The sequence below is a fragment of the Schistocerca serialis genome, chromosome 1, assembly GCF_023864345.2.
Source record: "Schistocerca serialis cubense isolate TAMUIC-IGC-003099 chromosome 1, iqSchSeri2.2, whole genome shotgun sequence".
NCBI classification, from domain to species: Eukaryota; Metazoa; Arthropoda; class Insecta; order Orthoptera; family Acrididae; genus Schistocerca; species Schistocerca serialis.
In genome coordinates this window covers 833,354,712-833,380,983 of record NC_064638.1, presented here as the reverse complement: position 1 = coordinate 833,380,983, position 26,272 = coordinate 833,354,712, and the positions used below count along the sequence as shown (strand labels likewise).

The 26,272-nt window shown below is 43.5% G+C and overlaps 1 protein-coding gene across 1 annotated transcript in view; it reads right to left on the bottom strand.

Moving 5' to 3' along the window:
• Nucleotides 1-26,272, bottom strand: part of LOC126484850 (synaptic vesicle glycoprotein 2A-like) — a 116,375-nt gene that overhangs the window by 40,130 nt on the left and 49,973 nt on the right. The window contains exons 5-7 of the mRNA XM_050108449.1: nucleotides 16,432-16,553; nucleotides 12,387-12,631; nucleotides 2,071-2,276 (exon numbers count right to left, since the gene is read on the bottom strand). Coding sequence (XP_049964406.1) covers nucleotides 2,071-2,276; nucleotides 12,387-12,631; nucleotides 16,432-16,553 — 573 coding nt within the window. The remainder of the gene's footprint in view (nucleotides 1-2,070; nucleotides 2,277-12,386; nucleotides 12,632-16,431; nucleotides 16,554-26,272) is intronic.

Here is a 26,272-nt window from a genome sequence, read left to right as displayed (position 1 = left end):
CGCATGTGGCGAATCAGACCAAAGATCTCATCACATCTTTTCGATGGGAAACTCTAGATCATCCTACGTGCAGCCCCGATTTTGCGCCCAGTGACTACCATCTGTTCCTGCACTTGAAGAAACACTTAGGCGGTCAGCATCTTCAAGACGATGACGAAGTCAAAACTGTGGTGATGCAGTGGTTAACAAGTCAGCTGGCAGACTTCTATAAGGAGGGTATTCAAAAACTGGTACAACGTTATGACAAGTGCCTCAGTATTGACGGAAATTATGTAGAAAAGTAGATTAAGGTACAGGCTTTCATGTAAAAATAAAATTATTGAGATATCTTAGCACGTATTTTTTAACGGTACTCAAAAAAACACGCCTCGTACTTAAACCTAGCTAACCTAAGGACATCAGACACGTCCACGCCAGAGGCAGGATTCCAACCTGTGACCGTAACAGTCTCGCGGTTCCGGACTGAAGCGCCTATAACCGCTCGGCCACCGCGGCCGGCACTATTAGTGGTACAGCGTACCCTCCGTCACGCAACGTAGCATGAGGAGTAAGTACGAGGTGCATTCAAGTTCTAAGGCCTCCGATTTTTTTTCTCCGGACTGGAAAGAGATAGAAACATGCGCATTGTTTTAAAATGAGGCCGCGTTCATTGTCAATACGTCCCAGAGATGGCAGCACCGTAAGGCAGATGGAATTTTACCGCCAGCGGCGAGAATGAGAACTATTTTAAATACTTAAAATGGCGACGTTTTCCTTACTTGAACAGCGTGAAATCATTCGTTTTCTGAATTTGCGTGGTGTGAAAGCAATTGAAATTCATCGACAGTTGAAGGAGACATGTGGTGATGGAGTTATGGATGTGTCAAAAGTGCGTTCGTGGGTGCGACATCGTGTGACAACAAACCGAAACAACCTCGGGCTCGCACAAGCCCGTCTAACGACATGATCGAGAAAGTGGAGAGAATTGTTTTGGGGGATCGCCGAATGACTGTTGAACAGATCGCCTCCAGAGTTGGCATTTCTGTGGGTTCTGTGCACACAATCCTGCATGACGACCTGAAAATGCGAAAAGTGTCATCCAGGTGGGTGCCATGAATGCTGACGGACGACCACACGGCTGCCCATGTGGCATGTTGCCAAGCAATGTTGACGCGCAACGACAGCACGAATGGGACTTTATTTTCGTCGGTTGTGACAATGGATGAGACGTGGATGCCATTTTTCAATCCAGAAACAAAGCGCCAGTCAGCTCAATGGAAGCACACAGATTCACCGCCACCAAAAAAATTTCGGGTAACCGCCAGTGCTGAAAAAATGATGGTGTCCATGTTCTGGGACAGCGAGGGCGTAATCCTTACGCATTGCGTTCCAAAGGGCACTACGGTAACAGGTGCATCCTATGAAAATGTTTTGAAGAACAAATTCCTTCCTGCACTGCAACAAAAACGTCCGGGAAGGGCAGCACGTGTGCTGTTTCACCAAGACAACGCACTTGCACATCGAGCTAACGTTACGCAACAGTTTCTTCGTGATAACAACTTTGAAGTGATTCCTCATGCTCCCTACTCACCTGACCTGGCTCCTTGTGACTTTTGGCTTTTTCCAACAATGAAAGACACTCTCCGTGGCTGCACATTCACCAGCCGTGCTGCTATTGCCTCAGCGATTTTCCAGTGGTCAAAACAGACTCCTAAAGAAGCCTTCGCCGCTGCCATGGAATCATGGCGTCAGCGTTGTGAAAAATGTGTACGTCTGCAGGGCGATTACGTCGAGAAGTAACGCCAGTTTCATCGATTTCGGGTGAGTAGTCAGTTAGAAAAAAAATTGGAGGCCTTAGAACTTGAATGCACCTCGTATGTAGATGTAAATACCACTTGGAACAGGCACTGACTAGTATTAATCATTTTATTAAATACTCACAGATCTTCGTGTTTACTTGGCGCCTGTGCCCCGATATTTCAGTTCTGATCGACATGAAGGTCAAGATACCTTCAGTTAGTTTCATGTCCTGTATGCAATTTCTTTTGACTTTCATTAATTTTGCAAGCAGTATCTGGGAGTACAACGCACCATGCGAAGATGGCGAAGTCGATGACGCAGACGGCGGCGAGGTTACAGGCGTGCTGCCGTGAGAAGAGCGGTGCCGTCTGCCGCCACATACTCTTCGCCACCTCGAGGGCCATCCGGCCGGTGCTCTTGGCGGACGTCGACAGGCCGCCAGCCTCCAGGGACGCCACCGAGGGCCGCGGCGGGCTGTCCAGCTGCAGAGACCGCACCTGCACACCGACCACCACACTGCTGCAAATCTACTGAATATCGATATTCCACAAGATTATTCACCAATCGTGTACTTCCTAATAAGTTTCACTACTCATATTGTTTCTATCCGTCAGAAGTCAATGTTTTCATCAGTCATTTTCATATTCTGGGTCTGGTGTTGGATAGTCCTTGCTGGAATATAAATAATGGAACGAGTAAATCACATTTGGGACACTGAGTTTGCAACGGTACTTTCGCGTTCTTGTCAATACGGTACCAGAACGTTTAAGTAAAGACGGAAGATCCGCGATTCGGAATGTCAGAACTGTGTAGAAAGTAGCGGCAGGAACACCACCACAAAATTACGCAGCACTAACACTCCAAACCATCAACTCTCGGAGAGAGATTTTAACCGTGTACAGCATAATGGTAAAGTATCGAACTATTTTTCTCCGAAGCATACAGTTTGGGGGAAAAGCAGTGAGAATAATTACTTTTGGAAACCTTTTATCAGACAAAGCCTGTTATAGCAATAAACTGTTTCGGTTAATAAAACGGCCGCCAGCCCAAATCGGGCACAGTGTCTACACAAAAAGATGAAGTCAATTTTCGACACTGAATAAATAACTACTTTCACTTACTACGTAATTTAAACACAACCACTTAATTTCCATTTACTACAGTCACTTGGCAGTAAGTACTATTAATCCCGCTTTCTGTTACTTATGGAATTTATCACTATACTTCAGTAATTATTTAAAGAAGACACACATATTTTTCGACAAGGATACAAAAAAAAATGTTTAACTTATAGCTATCATTCATATGACCAAAACTATTATTTAACACGACTAAATTTCATTTCTTTAGGACTGTTATTTGTTAACGTTTTACTAACACCAATATTTGTCTCGCTTTCTTTGACATGGAAAAGCAACACGAACAATTACTGTTAAGATTGTTGCAGTTAAACAGTTATGTTACTTTACTTTCAGAAATGCTATTGAAAACTTATCCTCATGGTCACGCAAAGCGGTGGCCCTTAAACTGATATATGCAAACTTTAGTATTTAATAATGCTTTTCAGAACTTACTACCAAAACTATACTATTGCCAGTAATTTATTATTATTCAAGCTTCAATAAACACCACGATACTCAGAATAAATTCGTTTAGGTAAGGACCCTACTGAGGAAAATGAAATAGGAAAATTACGGTTAAACTCAAAGGTACATTTAACACTTATATTCCACTGATTGAAGAAGGATGGTTCATATTGTGATACACTTCTAAATAAAGTACTTTGCCTGTTACTGATGTCGAAGGTGGCGTGAGGCGGTGCTGCGTAATAACATTGCGCAGGTACGGCTCTTGATGTACATAGCTCTGTCTTCCTCTTGGTGGCGAAGATAAAATTGCAAATTTCTGAGCTATTAATTTATTGCCGTACTGCGTCAATCATGTAGAACACGTCCGAGGCCAAAACCCAGTCTTGCAGGTAAATTCGGGGCCTCTAGTGCTTGACCAACGTAATGCGTGTTCACCAATTGCAGGGCAGCTACCGACTGTGTGAGCCACTTGCGCGCCAATTCTCACTCGTGCGCCCCACCACCTTTTCCATTCCATCACAGAACGGAGTTCCGTTCTACCTATGATCCCTACACCTTTTCAATTTACACTTCTGCTTACAAAAACCCTAAGTATGAACCATCTACAATTGCATGACAGCATATACGTACGAAATTGACATAATTCATTACAGTTGTACTTGAAATATTACATAATTATTTACAAACTATGCTTTAATACATATATTCCACCTACGTCAAAGAGGTCATTTTAAACAGATAAACTACATTTAACAAAAGCTTACTCTCGTTATAGTATTTGCTTAATTTTTCAAAATTATTACGGAACAAAAAAAATTTTAATATACAGATTAATGGCAGTATTGTAAATACAATAGCATTACATAGTCGAAAGACAGAAAAACAAGGCTGGGAATACAACAAATTTTCATCACAGTTACACAATACACAGACAGCTGCAAAGTTGCTTCGACGTGGGTGACTACGATGCGCCGGCACTGCAGCTCGCTTGGGGCGAGGGACTGTGTTTGGCAGAGTGGGTGGTGGAAAAAAGGAGACAGGGATCGTGAGAGATGGTGTGGAAGGGTCACTGACGACTGGGAGGGAGAAGCAGCATTGGGAATGTAACACTGGTAACTTTGTTCTGGCCACAAGCAAGGGGATTTGAGCACAGCGCACGGCGATGTGGAGAAGTGAGCTGGAGTGGAAGATGGAACAGAGGGGGAGGGATACTGTGGAGATGGGAGTGTGAGTGAAGGCTGAGTGCAGTTATGGTCATGGTGCAGTCTTTCAAGGGGGTGTAAACATTTCTAATTATACTACCTCGCCAATTTACACCAAATTCACAGAGCGCTCTGGTCGATTTCGAGGGACTGACTGTACTGTCTTTTTGTTTGTTTCATTTGCTCTGTGTATATATCTTTGATGGTTTAGAATATTTATTGTTTTGTTCTATAGCATAAAAGGTAACTTTTTTTGCTTTATTGATGTTGCTACATGAAGCTCTTTTAAGTGAGTAGCCGGCCGGGGTGCCGAGCGGTTCTAGGCGCTACAGTCTGGAGCCGCGCGACCGCTACGGTCGCAGGTTCGAATCCTGCCTCGGGCATGGATGTGTGTGATGTCCTTAGGTTAATTAGGTTTAAGTAGTTCTAAGTTCTGGGGGACTAATGACCTCAGCAGTTAAGTCCCATAGTGCTCAGAGCCATTTGAACCATTTTTTTTAAGTGAGTATGCAAAAGTATCAATGTATCAAATTTTTGATCATTGATGCGATTCAGCAACTGTATAAATTTGAAGAGGTTGAAAAAATTCAGCCAACCAGTTGTAAACCGAAGGTTCATTTAGCCCTTTGGTTTGCAACTGGTTGGCTGACTTTTTTCAACCTCTTCGTATCAATGTATGTTTGATTCTCTTTGTAATGCTTTTGTGAAATGCGCTGTGTGAAAACAAAACACGCAACATGCAGCACTGTTGTATGAACTGTGATGCGAGAACGATATCGATAGATGGCAGTCGAATAAAGATGTTGAATGGGTGTGCAGCGTTGCGGCGTGCACGCGTGTGTTTTGTATTCGTGCTGGACGGAAGCGCACTAATATCCATGACCACATTCTTATTGTTCGGTCACGTTATAACTAAATTTTTACGCGGATGTTACGAAACAAAATGTTATACTATGAATACTGTGAATTTCAATGAGTACTACAAACTGTAGTGACAATGCTTAGGCGGATGGATTGTGATTGTCGTGCTTAGAGCCGAACTGTTTTGCACGAACTAACATACGTTGAACTTATTATCTCGTGTGTAACTTAATGAACTGCTGCGCGCGCTTAAACATTAACTGTCGCCGTGGAAAGTATTCAACCGTTTGTTACGTGTGGTGCTGTTTTTCGCCATAACTGCATTTCGCGATCGTAATTAATAAAAGCGGACAGACTAACTTTCCGATCGGCGAGTAAAATGTGCAATGTTTACTGTTTTAAAACTGTGTACGGGACGTTAGAGTCAGAAATGTGTGTGTGGAGAACGTTGTTCAAAAAATGTTCAAATGTGTGTGAAATCTTACGGGATAACTGCTAAGGTCATCAGTCCCTAAGCTTACACACTACACACCCATGCCCGAGGGAGGACTCGAACCTCCGCCGGGACTAGCCGCACAGTCCATGACCGCAGCGCCCCTGACCGCTCGGCTAATCCCGCGCGGCGAGAACGTTGTAGTCGTACACATACGAACGTTAAGTTACACAGCAACAATTACATCTACCGACCTGTGACCAAAGAAATGACACCGAAGACGATATTACCGCCTGGAGAAGAATATTCCGTGCAAGAGGACAATCCATTGTAATTTCATGACAGATGGAGCCACAATAACTACGCCACCAGTATCATCTAACCGCCGTCGACGTCACTGCGCCACAATCACAGACACTGGTAAGCTGTATCGCCAAGCACTCTTCCCCTGTAAAGACTTCAAACATTTCGTATAGACTCAATTGTAATTTCTGTCTCTTTTGTGACATTCTAAATGTTTGCTTCCCTTAGAAGTAAATGTAATTTTAGTGAACCGTGTTTACTATATATTGTTAACACACTACCAATAGCATTACTGCTGTTTATTTTCTCTGTTTTATTCCTTTATTTTATTGCACTTGTTATTGCATGTGTTTTACGTTCTTTTGGAGGGATGTTTTTTATGTGTATTCTTATCAGGTGCATTTGCATGTTTGTTGTGGTATGTGCTAGCCCGCGTAAGTTGTGGTGTCCGCCATTAATTTCTGAGCGCCGACCAGTCACAGCTAGGCGGTACGTCCACTGTTGGTGGAAGGCACGCTATAGGTGGGAAGTATGAATATGACAGCTCTCAACTACGTAAATTATGTTCAAATTCAACGAGACGTCATATTACGACACTCATAACCAAATGTGAGTGTATTTGGCTCTTATTGTTATAAATAAACAAATTTATAGCCATTTCCTAAATTATTTACGAATTTATCTACGGGAGCTTTCGTGTCTCACGTTCTTTTGGCGTTTGTTGCCAAACTCTAACGTGGTTACTTCCGTTAAGTCTGGAACCAAAATGCGTTCTTTTGAGTTTAAACAATCGAAATGCACGGCCAAAATTGCGCAAAGTGCATCTCTGAGAATCCTTTTCTTCACGTATGGCTCAGTTCGTGATAAGTCTAGGTAACACAGCATGGTGTGGCTTAATTTCTTTACACTACTGAGTCATTTGTTTCAAACGAGCTAGTGCATATCCGATAGCCTGTGCCCTCTGGATCTTTGTCCTCATAACCAACGTCGCACTGTCATGTACGAGTAGATCCTTGAATCCAGCAATTTGCTTGGCCTCAATTTCTGCCAGACCCTGATCCACAACCACCCCACCGCAGCTCTAATCTCTCACACTACAGTCACACCTGCCTCTCCAAAGTTGCCTCTGTTCGAACTTTCTCTATCAGTCCACTCAATCCCTTCACTGCGCACTGCGCAAAACTCCCTCTGCCTGCAGTCGGAAGGACCTCACCAGCGCTACAGTTCCGTCCCATCTCCTCCCGGCCGTCAGCTACCCTTCTCGAACCCTGTCCGCAGTGCGTGGTCTCGCGGTCGCGTTCTCGCTTCCCGAGCACGGGGTCCCGGGTTAGATTCCCGGCGGGGTCAGGAATTTTCACCTGCCTCGAAATATCTGGGTGTTTGTGTTTTCCTCATCATTTCATCATCATTCATGAAAGTGGCAAGATTGGACTCAGCAAAGGTTGGGAATTTGTACGGGCGCTGATAACCACACAGATGAGCGCCCCACAAACCAAACATCATCATCATCTTCTCCAACCCACCCTTCTACTCTCCATCTCACTTCTGCACCTCTACCTCTCTATGCTACACAACCCTCACCTCATTTGAGGTGCAGTGTGTTCTGCCAGGGAATACAGCCATGCCTCTATTTTATATATAATGGAACCATTGTATTAGGACAGGTTTTTAAAGCAGATCTAAAGATTGTCATACTGAGTGAAACAGGTAGTCTAATGATCTAACAGCTTTGTGATCATAGATGGAAATAAAGAAATTTTTTCTGTTCCAATTTTAGATCGATCCTCTCAAATATATTGCGCAAAACCTTTCGTACCGTAAAAGTACGCAAACATCAAATGTAGAGGGGATAGTATATCTGTACGTTTTATAAACTGAAGTTCTCCGCTGTGTTTTTCTGTGCATATTAAGGCTACTCTCAGAAACTGCGGTAGGGATTGTGATGTGATTTTCAATACTGGATAGACTAATTCACAAGGAAAGTTTGTGTGCATAATTTTTAAATTTTCGTGCACATTGGCAGAACTGTGACGAATTAAAATCACACCACAGCGTTTTTCTGTCTTTGCGAATGTTAATCTCAGTGATTGCTGTAGGCATTTTGATACGGTTCTCTTTAATATATGTACAGTGATTCGGTAAAACCGTTTCCAGACTGACATGACACGCCAGGCATACAACAAGTATCAGTAATCACATACGAACCGAGGCTCGCTAAGGCCATCTGGGGTTTCTAAATGACGTTGCCGTTATTTACTCACATGCTACTAAAGGACGTCCACTAAAGATGTTCAAAGTTTTGTCCTAATGCATCGAGACACGTCTAACATCGATTCTCTCAAAGGCACTTGGTGTATTTCGAAGACATCCTACTGCCACAACAATCATGCCCATTAGGTCCTCCGGCATGTGATAGATGTCTCATACATAAAGCCCTTCAGATACCCCTACAGGAAAAAAGTGACTGAGGATGGATCGGGTAATTGTGGTGGCCATGCGACTGGCCCACTGCTAACAATACAGCGGCTGGGAAAGGTTGCCTGCAGATGTGCCCTCACTTGTCTGCTGAAATGAGCAATGCCTCCTTCGTGCTGAAATAGAATGCAGCGACGAATAGGCACGGAAACATCATTCACGATGTCCGGCAAAACCTCTCACAGAAATATGAGATACCAGAATGTACGGCCCAATCAAACAGTCTCCGACGATGTCAGCCCAACGTTATGGGTAAATTTGCGTTGTGAGGCACGCTCATTTGTAGCACATCCGCCCACATGTGTAGATTTTGAAAGTTCATCACACCCTGGAATGAGAACGCAGCCTCATTGTTGAAGAAAAAAATCGTTGTGAAGCTTCGATCTGCAGCGGATTCCTGCAGAAACCATCGCGCAAATCCCATGCGCGTGTTGTAGTCCCCTGGGTGCAAGGCCTCAACGCGTTGGAAATGAGACGGATGTAATCCTTCGTTGTCTACAATGAGCCCGACGAAGGGTTGGGGGATATCAGTGGCGCGGGATACACCTCGTGTGCTAACACTTTCTTCCACAGCAGCTGTCGATCTTGTTGGCAACCAGGATCCGGCTGGTGCACATGGAACGAGCTGGTTTCGCACAATCGGTGATGCAGGACGGCGAATAAGTATAGCATGGCATCTTTCTATTCGGTTATTTCACACGATACAATCACACGGGTTCTCGTCCATAACAGTTGGCCGCGTCATAAATGAAATGCATCTCAGCCATTTCATAGTACATACAGCTGGCCATGCTAGCAACGCTTCCACTGCCTGAATGGCGACCGTCTCCGTGCGCACCATCCGTGTTTGTCCAGTAACGCCCTCTCGTGGGATTTGCAATCCTCAAATTCTATGTGATTACTGATCCTTGTTGTAGACCCGATGTGCCATATCAGTTTGTAAACTTTTATTGTGTAATTTATCATCGTTACGCCAAACAGTCCGTCTGGTCGCAGATACTTAATGTTATACTTGCGAAGCCGGGATTGCTCGGTAGGGTTAATGTGCAGATCATAATGACATGGCAATCGTTATTGCAAAGAACTGTTCGCGGTTTGTAGACTTATTTGCACATTATACTCGTAAATACCAAAAATATTGTTACAGTAATCACAATGTAGTTTTATTTACTGGGAACTCATAAGCTATCTACAACTACATATTCAAACATACCCCACAAGCTACTGCATCGAGCCGCCGACAGTTTGCAGAGTGCCGTTAGATACACAGCTCTATTTCTTTCTCAACAAATCTGTGTAGGACCACTGTTCAGCAGAAATGGAATATCATACTCGTGGTACATAATGACGAACCGTAGGGAAAGTTCCGAACATTAAATACTGTTGAGTTGATAGGAGGCTGAAAAAAAAAACAATGGTATCTGTATTATTAAACGTTTAACTCGGTTCATGGCACTCAATAACTGTTGCAAGTGGTGTATCTAACGGCTTCCAGGGGCAACAAAAACTTTATTTTCAAATTTTCTTATTATTAGCGATCTAATTTAAAAATAAAAAATGCTGTTATGATCTACTAATTAGGAGGTATAAAACTATGTTCAAGGATCATCACAGTAAGACAAGTATAACAGTAAGAAACTTTGTATATGCCTTGAGGCAATGTAACTCATGACATGCAAATTACCCCGACTATATTAATGAAGGATTTGAAAACCCGAGCATTTAGCGACTTCAAGCCAACTATACATAATTTGAAACACATTCTAATCTTTTTCTCGCATTCGTGATGTATGTTAAATATTTAACTTATTTGTAGGGTAATCACAAGGCAATGCATGGGAGTTCTATTCTTTAGAGAATCTGGGGTTCACTGGTTGATAATACACTGTCAGTCACATTGATTTTACATCTTGTCAGAAGCCTGAATAACTACTTTTGCTGGGTGGACCGCTGCGATACGTGCAGGAAGCGAGGCAGTGAGGATCTGGATCCAGTGCCGTGGCCAGCTGCGCTACATTTCTCGATTGACGATTCATGGCACGTACAACCGATCGAAGTGATCCCTAAAGTTCTCGATTTCTTTTAAATCCGGGGACTTTGGTGACAAGGGGTACGGTAAACTCACCCTGGTGCTCTTCGAACCACCTACTTACACTGCGAGCCGTTGACACCCTGAATTGGTCTGCTGCCATCATGCCGAGGAAAAAGAAGCTGCATGTAAGCATAGACATGGTCCTCAAGGATTGATGCACACGTGTTGGTCCACTGTGCCTTCCAGAATGACGAGATCACCCAGGAAACGGCACCAAAACATTCACCAGACCATAAACCTTCCTCCTCCTCCTTCCTTTCTGGAGCCTTCCCAAAAACCCGCAAACAACTATCAGTCTGATGAAGCATAAAATGCGATTCATCTGGAAAGACCACCTGCTGCCCTTGGTTCACGTCCAGTTGCGGTATTTGCGTGCAAATTCCAGTCTTCGTGGCCGATGAACAGTAGTAGTCAAATGGTTCAAATGGCTCTGAGCACTATGGGACTTAACATCTGAGGTCATCAGTACCCTAGACTTAGAACTACTTAAACCTAACGACATCATACACACCCATGCCCGAGGCAGGATTCTAACCGGCGTCCTTAGCAGCAGAATGGTTCCGGACTGAACCGTCTAGAACCGCTCGGCCACAGCGGCCGGCGAACAGTAGTCATCATGGGTGTCTGAGCCAGGCGCCTGCTGTGAAGGCCCATACGCTGGTCACTGAGGAGACGCTGTTGGTTGCCCCTTGGTTCATCTCGGTGGTTAGTTTCTCAACAGTTTCACTTTTATTCGCCCATACACATCTCCACAGCCGTCGTTCATACTTGTCATCTATAGCCTGTGGTGCACCACAGTTGACTCGGGACCAGTTTGGGTAGCACCATTTTGCCATGCACAGTATACTTTAACCATGCCGCCACGAGAACAGAGCTTAGCCATTTTGGAAATGTTTCCATCCTTGGGTGGAAAGCGGTGATCGTGCCCTTTTGGACGTCAGGTAAATAGCTCCATTTCCGCGTTACGACAACAACTGCACTGTTTTCCGCGTCCCCCAACACGCTTTATATACCGTCTGCTGCTAGTGCTGCCTCCTATCGTCTGTGAGATGTTACTGCATGTCGATGTTAAGCATTCGCGGTGGTCATATTAACGTTTCTGGCCGTGTATATTGCCTTGTGTGCAACAATGATGACACATATACACACCTTTGATGACATGCAAGCATGTACGTTTGATAACTCATTTCTGACATACAGATGGCAGAAGTGAAATATTTGGTCATTTATAACAGTCTGGCCAAAAAAATAAAATAATTCTGATTTATTGTTCCATCTCAGTTGCACATTTTTAATTATATTACACGTTTCGAATACTCTGGATCATCTTCAGATCTAAGTAGTTGTGTCAGCAACACGTCTTGTCTACGCAGAACCACATATCAGTACTCTGGTAATCCAGAGCGATCTGACATGTACTCTAATTAAGAACATACAAGTGAGATGTAACAATAACTCAGAATTATCTTACTTATCAAGTCAGTTGCTGAATCTCTGAAGACGATTATGTCGAATATAGTGAAAAATTAAAGAAATGAATATTTTAGTTCATTTACACCTTTTTCTCCACAAGTACTAGCGTCGCATAACAGAAACATCGGGAATGCTATTATACACGTGCAAGATTTGAAATGGCGACAGGCGACACTCACGGGGAAGTCGAGAGGGTCCTTGCCGGTGTTGGTGGCGAAGATGAGCCGCAGCACGTCGAGCGCGTGGTGGTTGCGGCCGGTGGCGAGCAGGAACTTGGGGCTCTCCGGCAGCAGCGCCCAGATGAGCAGCGCCGCCAGCAGGCCGGGCAGCGCGCACAGCAGCAGCAGGATGCGCCACGGCCCGTACTCCAGCGGGCCCAGCGCCAGCGTCCAGTGGCTGTTGGGGATCACCAGCCACGCCAGACCTGCGGGCACGCCACGGCTCGACCGTCAACCTCCACACTGGCTCATAAAGCAATACCCGTAGCACAAGCAATCACAAATGCCGTGAATGTTCTTGTGTCATGCGACGAGCGCAATGTGAAATTTATCGGTGTGGTAGTGCAAGGCCTTTGTGGTGTGAAAATGCGACCATCCACTTTTAGGCTAATGCATCTTGTCCGACATTTCTTAGGTGGTTTGTTTATGCATATAGACCAGCTGTAACCTCTAAAACAGTGATTCCCAACCTTTCTGCGATCATTACCCCTGAGGGCAATCAGATATTAGCTGGTACCCCTCGCCCCTCTCCTCCACGTTTAACATCAGTTCCCATCGAAACTTACGAATGAAAAAGAACTTTCTTTGAACACATTCATTTTTAAATAGATGAATGATAAATGGTGTTAACCTATTACAAGTGTTTTATTAAACCGTGAGACAATTACTATGATTAATTTGTGAGTTGGGTTGGGTTGTTTGGGGGAAGAGACCAAACAGCGAGGTCATTGGCCTCATCGGATTAGCGAAGGATGGCGAAGGAAGTCGGCCGTGCCCTTTCAAAGGAACCATCCCGGCATTTGCCTGGAGCGATTTAGGGAAATCACGGAAAACCTAAATCAGGAAGGCCAGACTCGGGATTGAACCGTCGTCCTCCCGAATGCGAGTCCAGTGTCTAACCACTGCGCCACCTCGCTCGGTACTAATTTGTGACAACTTCTTTTGTAGAATGGTAAAACAGTTCTCAGTGCATTGCAACTGTTACCTAAACCACTTTCTCTGGAAAGAAAGCTAACTATCCACATTGAGAGTAGACACTTGTTACTAAACATGCGCGGCGCGTGGTAAGCACGTGGTCTAAGACCGCTTGTCACAGTTCGCGCGGCTCCCCCTGTCAGAGGTTCGTGTCCTCCCTCGGGCATGAGTGTTTGTGTTGTCCTTAGCGTGAGTTAGTTTTAGTTAGATTAAGTAGTCTGTAAGCCTAGGCACCGATGACCTCAGCAATTTGGTCCCATAGGAACTTACCACCACCACTACCACTAAAAATGCTTCCTCTCCACCACTCCTCTCCCTAGCAGCACTTGCTTCACCCACATCCCGCATCCCTGTTCAGAATCAACCGAATGCGTGAACTACATTTAGGCCCACTCATTGTAAATGATTCCTGACATCTGAATTGGCAGAAATTGGAAGACTTCGGGCTGCCAAACCTTTGTGTCCGGCCAGTGTTAATAATAATAATAATAATAATAATACAGTGTATGCCACACAGCAGTGAGGTAGACGTTTGCGACTGTTACCTAAACCACTTCCTCTGGAAAGAAAGCTAACTATCCACATTGAGAGTAGACACTTCTTACTAAACATGCGCGGCGCGTGGTAAGCACGTGGTCTAAGACCGCTTGTCACAGTTCGCGCGGCTCCCCCTGTCAGAGGTTCGTGTCCTCCCTCGGGCATGAGTGTTTGTGTTGTCCTTAGCGTGAGTTAGTTTTAGTTAGATTAAGTAGTCTGTAAGCCTAGGCACAGATGACCTCAGCAATTTGGTCCCATAGGAACTTACCACCACCACTACCACTAAAAATGCTTCCTCTCCACCACTCCTCTCCCTAGCAGCACTTGCTTCACCCACATCCCGCATCCCTGTTCAGAATCAACCGAATGTGTGAACTACATTTAGGCCCACTCATTGTAAATGACTCCTGACATCTGAATTGGCAGAAATCGGAAGACTTCGGGCTGCCAAGCCTTTGTGTCCGGCCAGTGTTAATAATAATAATAATAATAATAATAATAATACAGTGTAGGCCACACAGCAGTGAGGTAGACGTTAGATAACTACTGTTGTGCTGTCAGTTCATTTACTGTTATGAAGTGAATAATACTCAAGGAGGCGTTTTCATGAGATAATATAACAATATGTGATGCATGTGTCTTAATTTTAACAGATGCGTGGAAGAAAGTACAATGTATGTGTGTAGTGGGTAGACAATGTGAGAGAGATGTTAATACATTCGTTTCACAGGCTGTAACCACCACCACAGCCTGACATGCTTTAAGGCTAGTGTCTGGAAAAAAGACGTAATTAATGGTAACTTATGTAATCAATATTAAAGTCTTACGAAATAATGATGCTAGTAACAATTTAATTTTGTGATCGAAACACAATTGTATCCTTTTGGTTTTAACCCTCCGAAAATTACATTTTATCCCTCTGGGGGTAATTACCCCCTGGTTGGGTGGTTGGGAACCACTGCTCTAAAAGGTTTCCTAACTATAAATTTAATTACGGGAGGTGACAAGTCATCGGATAACGATAAGCACATACACAGTTTTTTCGCGTACACAAGGTATAAAAGAGCTGTGCATTTGGCGGACCTTTCATTTGTACTGAGGTGACGCATGTGGAAAGGTCTTCCACGTGATTGTGGCCACACGACGGGAATCAACAGACTTTGAATGGTGGAGGCTCCACAATGGTGTAGGCTGGTTTTACATGGAATCGACTACGTCCTCTGTTCCAACTGAACCAATCGTTGACTGGAAATGGTCATGTTCGGCTGCTGGGAGACCATTTGCAGCCATTCATGGACTTCATGTCCCCAAACATGAACATTCTGGGCATTTCGAGAGAACGATTTGGCCACCCACGTCGCCTGACATTAATCGGATTAAAAACTTTTGGGACGTAATCGAGAGGTCAGTTCGTGCACAAAATCCTGCACCGGCAACAGTTTTGCAATTATGGATGGCTACAGAGGCTCAATATTTTTGCAAGGGACTTCTAACACAACTTGACTCCAAGCCACGTCGACTTGCTGCACTTCGCCCGGCAAAAGGAGGTGCGACACAATATTAGGAGGTATCGCTTGACTTTTGTTACCTCATTGTATGTTATACATAATATCACACATGTACATGAAAATGACAAATTGTCTAAATTAGCTAATCGCACGGTTTAAATAAAGATCGTTTACTTTACAGCCTTCTACGAACGATGTTTTCTCCTGTGAAGTATTTAGAGGCTGCGGATCCACACAGAAACAAGAAATAAATTTATTTATATGGTGCAGGAGTAGTTGAAAGACAGACGGTGACAGATCTGATGAATAGCGCGCACTTCCCAGCAGTTCACACTTCAAATTTCTGTTGTGCCGCTACAGGGGCGCCTATTACTCTCCTGATAAAAGATTTTTTGTTCATTTTATTTCAGACGTCTACTCACATCGCCAAGCAAACGGAGCGACCACTCGAAGTCTTCAGTGCACAGTTTGAGGTGAGATGTGTGGACAGGATGCAGCCGCAAGAACCCTAGCCAACATACGCACTGCCTTGGTTACATGTCTTTGAGTTTACACGAGTCAGCAATTCTGATATGGGGTTACAAAACGTGACCGACGTCTGCAGTACTGCCGTAGAATATTTACTTCCTACTGGAATCTTCACAGCGGTGAAATTGTATTGTGGAAGGAGGAACGATCATGATATGCCGTCGACAATGTGCTCACTGAAGACGGAGCACAACATCGGATTAAGGAAGCATGGGTATGGAATTCTGCCGTCTCCTTTCAAACGAACCATCCCGGCATTTGCATTAGGTAATTTAAGGAAATCACGGAAAACCTAAATCAGCATGCTTGTACGCGCAAAATGACACTAACGAGAAAATCTGTTTTTGTTCTTTCTTACGCTGAAAACGTGTTCGTTTCAATGTTCTGTACGGCAATGCAACACGTAACAGTGACTGTACGTGGCCGGTTGGCAGCCAGCAGGAGCAGCCCTTGCCTACCTGGCAGGCAGATGGTGCCCACGGCGACGGAGACGCCCAGCCAGACGACGGCCCGCGCCCTGGTCGCCAAGCCGTGGAACTCGCCCAGGTACGCGAACACCACCGCCGCCGCCCCGCAGATGCTGCAAAAGGCAACGACAGCCGCTGCTTGTTACACGACTGGCATTTCTAAGTCGCAGTCTGTGGTTCAGGAGTCTCCAAACAGAATATGCATCGTTGTTAACGGTGTTGGTCTACCAATGTCGTCTCCAACAAGTAAAGTGTGGGTTCACGTTAGAAAAAAAAGTAGAACTGGTTCTAAGTATTATTTTTGGGATTTAACTATTCCAGAATCCTCCACACCTATAAATCCCACATCCGAACCATCCTCTGCTACACAAATGCATGGATTCCGCGCCTTCCTCCTTTTATCACACCCTACAGATATACCCGCGAACGCCATGCACTCCGTCTAGCATTTCGAATCCGCTTACCCACTCCCACCTGAGTTCTCTGCCAACTTGTAAAATTCCTCTCCCCCACTCTTCCATCTTAAACACCTCCGAATATCCTACGTTACCCGTAAACTCGACACTACCCACCCCTTAGTTTTCCCCCTGCTCACCGCTTCTGGTACTCTGCCACATCGCTACACCTCCACACTCTCCACACCCTCTCCCAACGAAACTTGAATCGCCTTCGTTACACGACCATGAAATCCACCTGACATATACCCATCCTACCAGATCTGATCAGAACCCTTCCCCCTCATCTGCTCAGGACTTCCTTCTTCTCCACTCCTCGACACCCACATCCTAAGGCATCAACTCGAACGGCATCCCTCTTCACTCTCCCGCGTTCCTCCTCCAAACATCCACCCACATAATCACCCTCTTACGCGCTACCCCAACTGTTATTTTCCCATGATACTCTTCTTCGTGGCAGTCTAGGCCTACTCATCATTTCACTCATGTATGTCTCTACGTTAATCAATCGCCACACTGGCTTTTTACTTTTTAACTTATGCTACTGTCCCTTTGTCTTTTAACTTTTGTGAAACATTCATTTGCCATATCATCTGTGTCAATCTTTTACTTAAGCAACAAACAGAATCTAAATTATTACACTTTATGTAAATTACTATATATTTATATAAATTTTTATATTTTAAATTACGCAACTGAATCTCTATCCTTTATTTCTATCAATCATTCACTTTGTCAACCTCTGTGTCCAATTTTATAGTATGTTTTAAACTTTTGCTCTCATATGGCTCAAGAGCGGTGACTTGAATCCACTGACAGCACACCCCACGCTCATATGTAGCGAGGATAATGAAATGACAATAAAGAGCAAAGGATATTGTTTTTGTTAGAAAATTTTGAAAATCTATGGAAATACTTCGAAGCTGAATACACATTTGTAATATCTACTGTAAATGATGAGGTGGTTGTCGTGAAGAACAAATAAAGAAAATACAGGTGCAATTTGACGGTAGTGTGTCTCTACAAGACTGATTCTGCGCCTACACTTCCCCTGACGTCAATAGAAATGCAGAATCTGAAGAGTACTTCGAATATTTCTTCTTGTTCACCATTTATTTTCCTAGTGCATCGACTGATCCGCTGTCGTCTTCAGATTCAGCCGTAAGTGGTTAGCCGCGCGGAGTGTCCGCGCGGTTAGAGGCACGGTGTCACGGACAGCGCTGCCCCTCCCGTCGGAGTTTCGAGTCGTCCCTCGGGCATGGATGTGTGTGTGTTGTTCTTACCATAAGTCAGTTTTAGTAGTGTGTAAGTCTGGGGACCGATGACCTCAGCAGTTTGGTCCCTTAGGAATTCACACACATTTGAACATTTCTGAACATAAATGATTAAAGTTTCAGTTTTAAGAAATGGGCCTTCCATAGAATCACAACGCAAGTTTATTTAGGAATCAACCTGCTGTTGAATTCAGCCAACACTGAACCTAGATACTAAGTTGGACTTAAAAAAACGCTAATGTTGCTATTTCCCAACACTGTTTTCAACTAGATTACCTTAGTAATTAAAATCATACATTAAAAAGCCAACGACAGGTGCAATTCGTCACTTCTTTAACACCAGGCAACAATTCACACACATGCATTTGATCGGATAGTCGAACTGAATATATGGAGACACAGGACTGACTTCAGACAAGTTGGAAACTTTCCGATTCCAAAAGTTCGGAGAGACTTGACTTTCACCGGCTGGGCAGTTTCAAATACATCAAGAATTAGCCGATTTGTTGGACATTGATATAGTGTGGGAGACAGAAATATGTTTTATTCGTGTAATATATGTATAACTCCAAGAAATTAAAATGAATCCATTAAAAATGCTCAAGTACTTGGCTTATAGATGAGCCGAGATTTTGTCTATTAATGTGATACAACATCAATAGAAGCAAAACGAGGATAATGGAATGTAGTCGAATTAAATCGGGTGATGCTGTGGGAATTAGATTAGGAAATGAGAGGCTTAAAGAAGTAAATGAGTTTTGCAAAATAACTGATGATGGTCAAAGTACACAGGATGTAAAATGTAACTGGCAATGGCAAGGAAAGTTTTTCTGAAGAAGAGAAATTTGTTAAAATCGAGTATAGATTTAAGTGTCAGGAAGTCTTTTCTGAAAGTACTTGTATGGAGCGTAGCCATGAATGGAAGTGAAACGTGGACTATAAATAGTTTAGACAAGAAGAGAATAGAAGCTTTCTAAATGTGGTGCTACAGAAGAATGCTGAAGATTAGATTGGTAGATTACATAACTAATGAGGAGGTATTGAACAGAATTGGAGATAAATTTGTGGCATAACTTGACTAGGAGAAGGGATCGGTTGGTGGGGAATATTCTGAGGCATCAAAGGATCACCAATTTAGTATTGGAGGGCAGCGTGGAGGGTAAAAATCATAGAGGGAGACCAAGAGATGAATACACTAAACAGATTCAGAAGGATGTAGGTTGCAGTAGGTACTGGGAGACGAAGAAGCTTGCACAGGATAGAGTAGGATGGAGAGCTGCATCATACCAATCTCAGGACTGAAGACCACAACAACAACAATGTGATACAGGATATACGTACGTAATGCATCTTCGTTACGCTTCTTTATTCAACAGGATATGAGAAAACCAAGTAACTACTTACACCCGGCATCCAGTAAGTGTATGTGCGAAGTGAAATGATAAAAGACCGATATAACAGAAGATGTATCGATGTTTTCGATACACGACATTAAGGTATGAATGTCGATAATTTTACAAAATCTTTGTATTGTCGATAAATTGTACCATCAAAGGACACACTTTTTGCCAACATGATCAGATGCACACACCCCATAATAACTGGTCTACTTGGCCCATTTACACAGTCACCCTCTATAGTTATTAGTTCGTGCCAGCTTGCTCACTTTTTCAGAACGTAAACGCATGCAGTCTTCCTGTGCTCTCTATGCACACACCACAGTCACTGTAAAGTTGTCACCTACGGTCAGCGACGATTCCTGCGACATCGCCCATCGAAACACAATCAGGATTATCGACACATATTAATGCACCTTTCACTAAAAGTCACCAATAATCATACCTCACGTCAGGATAGCCACGGTGAATTCCATCATCACGTAATAATCAAAGAAGTGTAACAGAACATGTGATATTCTCAACATGCACAAAAGATTTATCAGATAGGTTCAGCAGCACTATCAATTTATTCACTGAAGGCACTGTTGTGTACAGAAAAGTATTGTCTCTGGAAGATCGTAAAGAAAGGCAAAGAGAATTAGGCAATATTTCTGCTTGGTGTAATGAAAGAAAACTCTCTTTAAACGCTCATAAATACAACATAATTCAAAAAATAACGAGAAAGAATCCGATATTATCCGATTACAAGATTCGAGGTGAACATCTTGGGCGCAGCACATCATTTAAACATTTAGGATTGATACGAGAAAACGATATGAAATGGAACAAACACATAAAATCCATATTGGGAAGGCAAATGGAAAACTTAGTATTGCTTGAACGATTCTGGTTAAGTCCATTTCATCTGAAATGAAGATCTGTCTCTAGGTTTACACTTCGTAAGCCATTGTACGAAGTATGACGGAGCGTGCAAGACGCTAGTGGGAACAATTCCAAAGCATTGTTCCACGTTTGGTGTCTTTATCAAGTAGGCATGACAATAAGCATCGAATAAATCTTTTATCCGTTACGGGTGTGGAACTTTGAGACGGTTTCCACAAATAATTGTAACCAGTCGCCTTTCGTGATGGTAGAATTATTATTTTCCCTTTAAGGATTTTAAACCGCTTAGCGATTCGTCATCACATGATACATCTTCACCTACATGTATACTCTGCAAATCACATTTAAGTGCCTGGAAGAGGATTCATCGAACCACCTTCACAGTTCTCTATTATTCCAATCTCGTATAGCGCGCGGAAAATGGTTCAAATGGCTCTCAGCATATGGGGCTTAACATCTGAGGTCATTAGTCCCCTAGAACTTAGAACTACTTAAACCTAACTAACCTAAGGACATCAAACACATCCATGCTCGAGGGAGGATTCGAACCTGCGACCGTAGCGGTCGCGTGGTTCCAGACTGAAGCTCCTAGAATCGCTCGGCCACGCCGGCCGGCGCACGCGGAAAGAACGAACACCTACGAGGTGCGGCTAGAAAAAAACCGGACTGATGCTGGAAAAAACATTTATTTACAATTATTTACAATTTCATGTTATCTCCTTCAATGTACTCTCCTTCTCGGTCTCTACACCGCTCCATACGAATTTTCCACTGTTCATAGCAATGCTGCAGATCATTTTCGGTAAGTCCATACATTACTTCCGTCGCTTTTTCTTTTACTGCTTCAACAGTCTCAAATCTAGTTCCTTTCAAAGCTGACTTGACTTTAGGGAAAAGAAAAAAGTCACAGGGGGCCAAATCAGGTGAGTAGGGTGGATGATCTAAGATGGGAATGTTGTGTTTTGCCAAAAACGTCTTCACTGACAACGCACTGTGAGCTGGGGCATTGTCTTGGTGAAGGATCCATGACTTTTTTCTCCACAAATCGTTCCGTTTTCTCCGTACTCGCTCACGTAGGGTAGCCAGGACGCTGATGTAGTAATGCTGATTCACTGTTTGTCCCTCTGGTACCCAATCAATGTGCACAATCCCTTTGATGTCAAAAAAAAAACAATCATCATTGCCTTGAATTTCGATTTTGACATTCGTGCTTTTTTTTGTCGTGGAGAACCAGGAGTTTTCCAATGCATCGATTGGCGTTTAGTTTCGGGATCGTAAGTAAAAAACCACGATTCATCGCAAGTAATAACATTTTGTAAGAAGGTGGGATCACTTTCAATGTTTTCCAGGATGTCAGAACAAATCATTCTTCGGCGTTTCTTCTGTTCAATTGTGAGACACTTTGGAACCATTTTTGAACACACTTTGTTCATGTTGAAACTTTCATGAAGAATCTGCCTAACACTTTCCTTGTCAACTCCTGTTAACTCAGACACTGCTCTGATTGTTAAACGGCGATCTTGTCGAACAAGTTCACCGATTTTTTCAATGTTTGCGTCAGTTTTTGCTGACAATGGTCTGCCAGTGCGAGTGTCATCACTGGTGTCTTCGCGGCCATTTTTAAATCGTTTAAACCACTCAAACACTTGTGTTCGCGATAAACAATCATCGCCGTACACTTGTTGTAATATTACAAATGTTTCACTTGCAGATTTTCCTAGTTTGAAACAAAATTTGATGTTAACACGCTGTTCTTTATGTACACTCAACATTTTCCGACGCACAGACAAAACGTCAACTACTTAAAACAGACGCCACGGGCAGACTGAGTGCAGGAGGCAGATGAAACTCTAGCAGTAGGCGGAGCGAGAGTCACGTGACAGGCCACGCGACTTTCAGCCTTATTGCATTGTTTTATTGTTTCACCAGTACTAGTCCGGTTTTTTTCTAGCCACACCTCGTATATCTTTCCGTACGAGCTCTGATTTCCCTTATTGTATCATGGTGATAGTTTCTCCCTAAATAGGTCGGCGTCAACAAAATATTATTACATTCGGAGGAGAAAGTTGGTGATTGTAATTTCGTCAGAAGATTTCCCCGCAACGAAAAACGCCTTTGTTTTAATGATGTCCACCCCAAATCCTGTATCATTTCAGTGACATTCTCTCCCCTATTTTGAGATAATATAAAACAGGTTGCCCTTCTTTGAACTTTTTCGGTGTGCTCTGTCAATCCTATCTGGTAAAGATCCACACCGTGCAGCAGCATTCTAAAAGAGGACGGACAAGCGTAGTGTAGGCAGTCTCCTTAGTGGATCTGTTACATTTTCTAAGTGTCCTGCCAATGAAACGCAGTCCTTAGTTAGCCTTCCCCACAACATTTTCTTTTTGTTCCTTCCAATTTAAGTTGTTCGTAATTATAATTCCTAGGTATTTAGTTGAATTTACGGCCTTTAGATTTGATTGATTTATCGTGTAACCGAAGTTTAATGGATCCTTTTATCACTCACGTGGATGACCTCACACTTTTCGTTATTTAGGATCAACTGCCAATTCTCGCATCATACAGACATCTTTTCTAAATCGTTTTGCAATTTGTTGTGATCTTCTGATGACTTTACTAGTCGATAAACGACAGCGTCATCTGCAAACAATCCATAACAGTGCTCACATTATCTCCCAAATCGTTTACATAGATCAGGAACAGCAAAGGGCCTATGACACTACCTTGGGGAATACCTTACATCACTTCTGTTTTACTCGATGACTTTTCGTCAATTACTACGATACGCTAACTCTCTGACAGGGAATCATGTATCCAGTCACATAACTAAGGCGATATTCCATAAGCACGCAATTTCACTACAATCTGCTTGTGTGGTACAGTGTCAAAAGTCTTCCGGAAATCCAGGAATACGGAATAAAATCTGAAATCCTTGTCAATAGTACTCAACACTTAATGCGAGTAAAGAGCTAGTTGTGATTCACAAGAACGATGATTTCTAAATCTTATTGACAGTCTGTGTCAATAGACCGTTTTCTTCGAGGTAATACTGTACGAAATCAATATATGCTCCAAAATCCTGCTGCATATCGACGTTAATGATAAGGGCCCGTAATTTAGTGGATTACTCCTACTACCTTTCTTGAATGTTGGTTGCGACCTGGGCAACTTTCCAGTCTTCGGGTATGGATCTTTCTTCGAGAGAACGGTTGTATATGATTTATCAATTATAGAGCGCAGCAATCAGTCGTCCGGTTTTTTTTTTGTTTTTGTTTTTTTTTTTGCAGGTTTTATTTGGCAAATCTAGATTTCGCGTAGTGCCTAGCCAATATTAATGCATGTCGGTTCCCTGTTGAATACTACTGTATAATGAAGGTAAGCTGTATGATTGTTACGTATGGAGCTATTGCATCAGCATACTCTGAAAGGAAATTAATTGGTATACAATCTGGATTAGAAGACTTGTTTTTGTTAAGTGATTTAAGTTGCTTCACTGCTCCGACGGTATCTACTTCTATGTTACTCTTGTTGGCAGCTGTTCTTGACTCGAATTCTGGAATATTTACTTCGTCTTCCTTTGTGAAGGCATTTGGGAAGACTGTGTTTAGTACCTCTGCTTTGGTAGCACTATCTTCGATAGTATCTTCATTGCTACCGCGCAGAGAAGGCATTGATTGTGTCTTGCCGCTAGCGTACTTCACATACGACCAGATTCTCTTTGGATTTTCTGGCAGGTTTCGAGACAAAGTTTCATTGTGGAAACTATTACAAGCATATCGCATTTAAGTCCGTGCTAAGTTTCGAGCTTCTGTAAAAGATCGCCAATCTTGGAGATTTTGCGTCTGTTTAAATTGGCATGTTTGTTTCGTTGTTTCTACAACAGTGTTCTGACACGTTTTGTGTACCAAGGACGATCAATTCCGCCGTTTGTTAATTTATTTCGTATAATCTCTCAATTGCTGCCGATATTATTTCTTTGAATTCAAGCCACGTTTGGTCTATACTTATGCTGTTAATTTGCAAGGAATGCAGATTGTGTCTCAGTAAGGCGTCAAGTGAATTTTTATCTGCTTTTTTAAATAGGTATATTTTTCGTTAATTTTTGGAGGATTTTGGGTTACAATATTCAATTTCGCTACGACAACCCAGTGTTACTAATCCCTTTATCCGTTTTGATGCTCGTTATTAACTCAGTATTATTTATTGCTAAGAGGTCAAGTGTGTTTTCACAGCCGTTTGCTATTTGCCGGGGTTTATGATCTAACTGCTCAAATTTTCTTTGAATCTTTCAGCAATTGTATCATCTGAATTGGGAGGTCGGTAAAAGGATCCAATTATTTTTTTATTCCGGTTGCCACAGGAACTATGTACTTCAATTTCGCTACAAGATAAACTACTTCTAACAGCAACAAACACGCCACCGCCAGCCGTGTTTATCCTATCCTTTCGGAACAACGTTTGGTTATTCGCAAAAATTTCGGCTAGGCTTATCTCCGGCTTTCACCAGCTTGCAGTGCCTATAATGGTTTGAGCATCAGTGCTTTCTTTTAGCGCTTGGAGCTCTGGTACTTTCCCAACACAGCTACGACAATTTACAACTGTTATACCGATGGTTCCTGTACCTACGTTCTTCCTGTGCTCGGCTGTACCCTTTGTGACTGAAGCCCTTTTTGTTTTTCGCGAGATCCACTAACCTAAAAAACCGCCCAGTACACGAGACACAGCCCTTGCTACCCGTGTAGCCGCCTCCTACGTATAGTGAACTACTAGCCTATTCAGCCGAACCCGAAACCCAACGTCGAGGAATCTGCAGCCTACACGGTCCCAGAACCGTCTGAGCCTCTGATACAGACCCTCCACTCGGCTCTGTAGCAGGGGTCCGCAATCGGTCCTGTCGACTATGTTGCAAGTGGTAAGCTCTGCTTTTATCTCGCAAGCAAGACCAGCAGCCTTTACCACTTCTGTTAGCCGCTCGAATCTGGAGAGAATCTCTTCTGATCCAATGTGACACACATCATTGGAACCGACGCGAGCCACCACCTGCAGTTGTCTGCACACTGTGTTCTTCATAGCATCCAGGAGGACCCATTCCACATCTGGAATCACTCCACCTAGTATGCACACGGAGTGCACATCGGTTTTCTTTCCGTTCTTGGCAGCCATGTCCCTAATGGACCCCATAACGATCCTCACATTGGGTCTCTCAACTATCAGTAATTCCACCCTTTTTGATTGTCCAGTTCTTGCAGGCTGAGAAATTTCCTCTGAAACAAGACAGGCGGTTGGATCTGCCTCAGCGCCAGTGTCATGCACAGACAGACTAACCAGGGAGGCCTTATGTGCGGCCCCCTGGGAAGTCTTTCACCGCCTGCTACGCCCTGGTGCGACCTCCCACTCGACCACACGGGAGAAGTCAAACTCAGTGCAAGCAGTAACTGGGCTGGCCACCAGTGAGGACCGATCGGAGGGCTCTGACGTGCTGGACGTCCGCTGCATCCCCCTGACCGGCCCACAACAGTGGTGTCCATCCAATGCAGCCTCAAGCTTTGTAACTGAAGCCATCACAGCCTGGAGCCAAGAGCGAAGTGCCACCAACGCGGCTCGCATCCGTACACAAGAATCACAGTCCCAAAGTATTCTTAGTGATCATACATAGCGTTTTAAGGGTCTTTGTACAGAGTTATTTGATTCCATACGATTAACAAATCAGTTTGGAATTGTTTATGACCCCCAGTTACTTTAATTATACACCACTGCACAGACTGTGCTACAAAATAACAGCCTCCACATGCTTAACAGGTTCCAGACATATATTGCT